The 7,976-nt window shown below is 37.0% G+C and overlaps 1 protein-coding gene across 1 annotated transcript; it reads right to left on the minus strand.

The window, feature by feature from the left end:
* Positions 1–5,872: 5,872 nt before the first annotated feature.
* LOC112765987 (uncharacterized) lies at positions 5,873–7,080 on the minus strand. Its single transcript, XM_025811843.3, has 3 exons — positions 6,706–7,080; positions 6,466–6,610; positions 5,873–6,299 (listed from the first exon to the last, which is right to left on the minus strand). The coding sequence occupies exons 1-3, from the start codon at positions 7,010–7,012 to the stop codon at positions 6,125–6,127; spliced, it is 627 nt and encodes a 208-aa protein (XP_025667628.1). The 5' UTR covers positions 7,013–7,080; the 3' UTR covers positions 5,873–6,124.
* Positions 7,081–7,976: the final 896 nt, after the last annotated feature.

Below are 7,976 nucleotides of genomic sequence, written 5' to 3' on the forward strand. Positions count from 1 at the left end.
GAAGTGAACGCGTCATTTGACGAAAGAAACATGCAGCTCATAGTAACAAAAATAAAATAAAACGCAAATAAATAAATTCTAATTAATAATTTTAGCACTCTATTGCAACTCCCCGGCAACGGCGCCAAAAATTGATGCGGGCAGAAATTGGCGAATTAATAATTATTAAAATTTATACGTTGCAAGTATAGTTCTTAACACACCAGAATCTGCCTATCAATTTAAAAATGTGTCACAAAATTGAAATTTAAAATACTGGGAGTATGAATCCCAGGTCGTCTCCCAACGAGTTGCAGAAAAGTGTGCTATTTTATTAACCAGAGGTTTTCAAAGAAGTGAGTTGAGTAAACAGGAAATTAAAATTGATGAAATTGAATAATGTAAATAAAAGCCTTGACTGGGAGTTGATTAGTTGGAATCTCTAATATTGTTGGAATGCTCTCAAGAGTAATTGATAATTAAAGGTTGGACTGTTTAGTTATCCTTTACTAGGTAAGGGAAAGTCAAACAAGTTGGAATGCTACGTCTGTTCACAAGTTGCAATCCACTTAATTAAAAGGGATTGGTATTAGTGACTAGAGAGCAATCCAACAGTTAACCCAATTACAATTTCTCTTTCAATCCTTCCAACTCAAGAATTCCTTTCAATCAACTCCCCATCAAGTTAGGGAACTACTCGCTCATTGTGAATAATAAATCCATAACATATGAAAGGGAATTAAAAGAAGACATGATAAATAGAAATTAAAATAATTTTTGTATTAGATAATCCTAAGAGTATTCCAATGGTAAAATTGAACAAGGCAAAGAACATGAAAGAGTAAAGCCAAGTAAAGAAAACGAACTAGAATGACGAAGTCTTGATGAGGTAATAACTCTTCTCAGTGTTCCAATGCAAAGACCAATCGAAAATTAAAATCCTAAAAACTATGAATGTCTGGGGAGAAAACCTAGAGGAGGAGTAAAACTAGATCTAAAACTAAAGACTGTGTAGAATGAATGTTGTCCCCGGTTTCTGCATGTTCTCTGGCTCTAGTCTGCTGTTCTGGACCGAAAATTGGGTCAGAATAGGGTCCAAAATCGGCCCCCAGCGAATTCTGCAGATTATGCAGATCGCGCATGTCACGCGATCGCGTCATCCATGCAGACGCGTCATTCGTGTTTTTCCCTGCCACGCGTTCGCGTCGTCCACGCTTTCGTGTCGCTCGAGCTTTTCCAATTCGCGCGGTCGCGTGAGCCATGCGACCGCGTCACTGCGATTTCTCCTCTTTCGCACGGTCGCGTGAGCCATGCGACCGCGTTACTTCTCGCTGGTTATCTCCTCAATTTCTTGTGTTCCTTCCATTTTTGCTAGCTTCCTTTCCAATCTCCAACTCATTCATGTCCTATAAAGCCTGAAACACTTAACACATAGATTACGGCATCGGGTGGAGTAAAAGAGAATTAAAAATACATAATTAAAAGTCTCTAGGAAGCAAATTTCAATCATGTAATAAATTCAGGAAGGGAATATAAATGCATGCTAAATTAATGAATAAGTGGGTAAGGATCATGATAAAACCACACAATTAAACACAATATAAACCATAAAATAGTGGTTTATCACCCACCGTTCTGATCACACACACTCTTCTCCCTCACTATCCCCTACTCATTCCTCACCTCCTTCACCACTAAACCCTTCTCCTGACATGGCCCACACTAAGACCACTGCTCGTCGCCCTGGCGTTGCTCCTCGCCCTACACCTCCTCCTCCTCCACCAAACACCTCTCAGCCTAGTTCTTCCAAACCCAACTCTTCCAGAGGAAAGAGGCCTCTTCACGAAGACGAAGAGACTCGCCCCACTCAGAATTGCCATACTCGCGGTACAGTCATTGCCTTTGAACTTCGTCCTGTTGCTGAACCTAGACTCTCAAATCCTATTGCTTACAAGTCATTTTATGCTGATTTTCCTGATGAGTCCTTTGATCGTCGTCCTTTTCAATCTCTCATGAACTATCTATTTTTCTGCAAAGATGTTTACAAGCGTACTCTCTATCCCTCGAAGCTTGTCAATCTTGACAAACTCCATAGGAAAGGCCCGAACTTTACTCCATTGGTTGCATATCAAGGCTGGACATCCATACTGTCCATCAAAGAGAAAATTTACCCTGATTTGGTAAAATAGTTCTATAGCAACATGTCCTACAAAGAAGGGAGAATCGCCTCTTTTGTTAAAGGCAAAGTGATTATTCTTGACAAATATCACCTAGGCAAAGCCCTAGATTACCAGGACTGAGGCCCTGATGTCTACACCTCTGGTAAGTGGGACGAAACGCTCAATGTTTCATACTTTGATGCCCTAAGCACTGTCTGCATCAATATCCCTCTCTTAGAAGGTAACACTCCTACTCATAAGTCTCTTGGTCCAGTCCATGCCCAGCTGCACAGGATTGTAAACCATGTCATCTTGCCTCAGAGCGGCTCTTTTCAACGCGTCTCATTTTGTGATACACTGGTTTTGTATGCACTGCTTTCAAAAATTCCCATCTCTTTTGCTTACTTACTTGTAAGGCATATGTATGCTTGTGTCAGTACCAAAAATGCGTTACCATATGGCATGCTTCTTACAAAAATTTTTCAATATTACAATGTTGATTTTGGGGCTGAAATTGTAAAAGATTGTAACTCATATATCAAAGGGGGTGGTGCAGTAAAGAAAACAGCTCCCAAGCGTCGCCAAACTGATGACAGCACTGATGTTCCCTCTGTTGATGAGGATCCTCTGATTCCCCCTTCCACCTCCACTACGATCAAGGTCATGACCCGCATTCTGAAGAATGTGCTTGAAGAATTCATCAATCTGACTGACCTTCTTCTCCATCATGGTGCTGAGCACAAAAGGAACCAAGTTTTGGAGGAAAATGCTCTCAAGAAGACCAAGGGAAGGATTCGCATTCTGAGGGACTTTGTGGAGGATGTGGAGGTTGGCCTCACGACATCTGACAATGAGGGGGAGGACGATGGAACCTCTGATGAATCCGACTCTGATGCCTAGCTCATTTTATCTCATCTGTGATTATGACTTAGTTTACTTTTGAACTTGTTTGTTTATTTTGGATGACTGTAAAAACCTTAACTACTCTGCTACTTAAACTATATGCACCAGCCACTAACAAATTTTGTGCAGGTTTTTTTTCCTTTCCTCCCTTGATGACAAAAGGGGGAGAAAAGAAAAGGAATGTTAGCTTTGGCTTAGCGGTTAATAGTAATAGTTAAGAACAATGATTTGCGGTGCTATAATTTGTCCTGTGTTGTGCTTAGTGTTAATTACTCCTGTGTGGTTGCTCTGCTTTCATTACTGTGATATATTGCTTGGAAATATTAGTCTTGGCTGCTTTTAAGCTTTGTCCAGGTAAGCTATGATCAAGGGGAGTAATGCTAGCATTCAGGGGGAGCAACTCACAATCCGAATGTCATCAAAGGGAAGTGTTCTTAACTCTTTTAAATTAGTCTTTAATTTCCCTATTTTATCATGTTTGTCATCAAGGGGAGATTGTTAAGTATAAGTTTGATTTTGGGTTTTATAAATGATGACAAACATTGTTTTGGGTTAAAAGCCCAATATTGTTTAATGTGAGTGTTAGTGATGCAGGCCCAAATGTCCAAGTCCACATTGCTTCAGTCCAAGTCCAGCAAGTGCTTCAGCCATGTAAAAGAGCCAAAGCTCATCCTCATAGCAACGTTCAAAATGTTATATGTTTTATTAAAAGCTATAGGAAGACAGCTGGAAAAAGAAAAGGACAAGTGTTGGTATAATAAAGCAAGAAGGACAGCTGGTACACTCCCATCACTCCAAGACACAAGGACACCCCACTAACCCAAGGACAATAGCAGAGAAACATTTGGTTGGTGGTTGAGCAAAACACAAACTTGCCAAGCAGCAGAGGTAGTGGGTGAAGCTCCTCGTATGGCAGAGATCATGGAGCAGGATGAATAAGGAGAGCATGCCAAGGAAGAAAACAAAATCAAGGACTACAGAGGTGGTGGACGAGCTCCTCCAGCAGCAGGGGTAGTAGAGCATATTGAAAAAGGACAGCTTGCTAGCTGTGCCAGCTCCAACGGGCAGCAAGGACAAGCAAAAGGATGAAGCTACCATGAAGCCAAGTTGAAGATATATAACAAGCTTCACTCCAACATTTGAAGTCAAGAAAAAGAGAACACACATACAGAGCACCATCTCATACATTGAGCTGGAATCTTTTTCTTCTACTCAAGCTTAATTCTGATCTTTGTGTTATGGCTGTCTTGCATTATTTTCTGTTTCGAAAAGGCAATTATGTGAGGTTCAAAAGCCAAGAGAGAAAAGGCAAGAGTGATGCAAAATAGCCACTGTTTTTCTGATGTAATTTGGGTGTATGAACTAGGATTAGTTCCCCTTGCCAAGTTGGGTTAGCACTTGGTGAGAATTGAATCTGTGTAGGTTCCCCTTCCAAGTTGGGTTAGCACTTTGGGGTTGCTAAGCTTTGGTGAAGAAAGCTTGGGGTAGATACTAGTTGGATTAGGGAGTAATTCAATAGTATTGGTGAGTGTAATCTGAGGATTATAGTGAAAATTTCACCATGGTTTGTGGTGGAGACTGGACGTAGGATTCATGGTACTGAGAATCCGAACCAGGATACACGCTGGCCCCTTTCTCTTTTTCTCTGCTCTTTTAATGTTTTGCGTATGAGATAATTTCAAATAATCTCCTGCAACTTAAGCTTCCACTGCAACAGAGTTTGAAACTCTAAATTTTAAACTAACTTGATTCAACCCCCTTCTCAAGTTTATCTAGAACCATCAAGCTTTATTATTCATATCTTTATAAAATATCTATCTTAATATTTGAGTAATATGTGAAATGTGAATAACTATCGATATTATTAAATTCAATCCCGCTACGTTACCAACAATATTTTTGTCAACTTCTGTCAATTTTTGTTTATAACTGTATTTAATAGAAGTGTTTTTATGGATGTATCTCATAAAAATGTTTTTTTTTTTTTATGACAGTGTCTAATGGAAGTGTCTTTATAGATGTATTTTCTGGATGTGTCTCCTTATACATGTGTTTAAAATATAATAATTAATTATGGAAAGTCTAGGGGGCCAGCAACTTTATAAATTCTGACCAATATGTAACCAGCAAAGAAAAGTGAGTCATTGGATGAAATCTCACACTAATCTCACACCATTAAAATTATCATTGATGGCTATTTGATGGCTACAAATCACAAAAGTTGCTGGTCCCTAACACTCCTCATTAATTATTGTTGATAATAAGTTGACAGATAATATGTTGGTACCTATACTTTTCTTATTAAATTTCAATCTCTTTTACATTTGTTTCTCACATAATTTTGTAAAGTTAATCCTATTAGTTTTTTTTTTTTTAGCAAAAAAATCGAAGATAAAAAAATCAAACATGGTCATATTCATTTCAATATGTAAAACTGAATCTCTCTTTTAAATTAGAAAAATAAAAATTAAATTGGGAGGGTGTCTCGCTCTCACACCTTCTTTAGCAGATAGGCATGGATTGGATTGGAACAGCATCAATGTCCAATCTATCTAACCGCTATTCTAGGATTTTGTACCTACTGCTTGGTTACTAATGTGATACACTACAAGATTTCATTTTTTGTGTAGCCTTTTTTACTTGTTCATCATGGGCATATATGGTAAATTGTCCCCTTTTTTTAATTCTCATAAAGAGACATCTAAAAAGGTTCGCAGACCAAACAAGCAGCAAAGAGGTAAACAAATTAAAGAATAAAAGAAGCATGTATAGCTCAAAAACACTCATGGATTATGAACAAAATGTATGAAATGTATGTAAACAATGGTCAATGGGAAGCATGTTTGTTTGTTTTTGCAAGCAAATGTGCACAATACAGAGTAGATACAGTAGGTAGAAAGAGATATAGATAAGTCTAGTTTGGTGCATAAGCAGCAGGGTCTTGCATTCAAAAAAGGTTGCAGAGCTTGTGAATGTTCATGTTTGGTCTGAAAACAGCTTCTTCATATCTCACACATATTGCAACAGCTCCTAGTTTTTCATGTAAAAAATTGCTGTGTTTTGGAAAAGCCTAAAACACATGATCAATTACTGTGATCAGCTGCATGCATTCTCAATAGTAGAAGATACGATTTGGATACCCTAGAAACTAGGCTCTGCTGCCCACTTGTTAATGCATGCTCTGCCAAAAGCTTCTGAAGGACAACACCCAAGCTATGTAGAGCACTCTTAGCATTCAATTTCCCACTCATTGCATATCTGCAATAATAGTAACATAAAAGGAATAATATTTCATTATTATTTCTCCAACTTGCACCACCCAAGAATGAAGTCGTTGAAATTGGTACTACTCTTTTCTAGTTATTGCACAAAGCATGAGACTAAATTCATATCAAATGAAACTGAATTGATACGAAGAACTTACTCTGGTGCATCGTAACCAAAGGTTCCAAGGGCACGGGCATCTTCATCCCCAGTGGTAACCGTAGTTTCTTTCAGTTCATCCAGCGGTGGCAGAGTTCGATCTTGAATCGGCTCAACTTTATCAGTTCTTGGAGAATCAGCATTCGCTGCATCAAATACATGATTTGATGATCCTATTGAAATCAAGAATATCATTACGATTTAGGAACTTAATTGAAACATATCATCAATTAATGATTACCATCGAGAAGGAGTGGAAGGTGTTCATGGTGATGAGGAGGATGTTCTTGAGCTTCTCCTTGGGCGATGGCGCCAAAGTGAGGTTCCTGGTGAGGAGGATGATTCTCCGGTAGAGCCGCCTCTTCGTGGCCATGGCCGTGTTGATTCAGAGCAGCCATCTCTTGATCTCCGCCTCCGTGTTCATTCACAGGACGCACTTGAACTGTTTTCCATTTTTTCAGAAAGTAATATACCGACAAGTACCAGATCACAACACACACCAGGATCGCTACTGTTATCCCTAACGTCTTCAGTGATGACTCCGACATGATGATTCTTGTGCCTCAGAAATATTCAAGAATTGGAGAAGAGAGAAAGAGAGAGGGAGAGATCAGAATTATTGCAGTAACAGCTTATACACTACATTATTCTGATCAATAACTAATTATAAAATATCTGTAACTAACTTTCCCGGCAAGCTTAACAAACTAACTAACTTGCTGCCTTCTTATAAAATTGCCTCTTAAGCTTCCACTAATCTTATTCACACCGGAAGGAATGGTGACATATAGTATATTTTAAAATTATTTAATTGATGGGATGATAAAATTAAATTTTATAGGTTAGGTTTTTTTTTTTAATAATATATTTTCCACATATTAAAAAAAAAGGGTAAGAAATATTTCGAACAAAAAATATAAAATATAATGAAGAGTACATCATTAGATAATATATATATGCCAAGAATATTCTAAAATAAAACAAAAGAATGCACCAATCTTGGAATGAAATTAAATTATCATATTAGATCGTTAAGTCGTAAACTTAAAATTAATCTACTTATCCAGTTTTTGAACCAAAATACTTTACACTAATAATAATGTCAAAATTTTGACCCATGTATTTATTAGTAGTGGATTGATTAGCATGCTTCAACTTGGCTTAGAACTAAGATATTTGATATATTATTAGTATTATAATGTAGATAATTTTTATAATAAAATTTAATATATTATTTGATAAATAATAAAAAAATTTTGAGTAATAATAAATTTAATTTTTTATTTTTTTAAACTAAATTAATAATTCTATTTAATATTTTTGCATTAAATACACTATAAATAGACTACCGAAATGAATTGTTTTTATCTTTAAAAGTCGTGTGATTATTCTGAAAAATTGACAGAAGTCAGGTTAGTAGTTTACTCAAAATATTTATTTTTTTTATAATAAAATTGATAATAAAGTCTTTGAGACTCATTTATCAAGAGACGTCTACTAAAAAAAATATTT

Source organism: Arachis hypogaea, chromosome 17 (genome assembly GCF_003086295.3).
Source record: "Arachis hypogaea cultivar Tifrunner chromosome 17, arahy.Tifrunner.gnm2.J5K5, whole genome shotgun sequence".
Taxonomy (NCBI): Eukaryota; Viridiplantae; Streptophyta; class Magnoliopsida; order Fabales; family Fabaceae; genus Arachis; species Arachis hypogaea.

Bases quoted from the DNA above. Each gene is read 5' to 3' on its own strand.
- LOC112765987 (XM_025811843.3), bottom strand. From the start codon at position 7,012: ATGTCGGAGTCATCACTGAAGACGTTAGGGATAACAGTAGCGATCCTG. The intron at 6,611-6,705 runs GTAATCATTAAT...TATTTGATGCAG, and splicing joins CCTTCCACTCCTTCTCGATG to CGAATGCTGATTCTCCAAGA. The intron at 6,300-6,465 runs GTAAGTTCTTCG...CTATTATTGCAG, and splicing joins TTTGGTTACGATGCACCAGA to ATATGCAATGAGTGGGAAAT.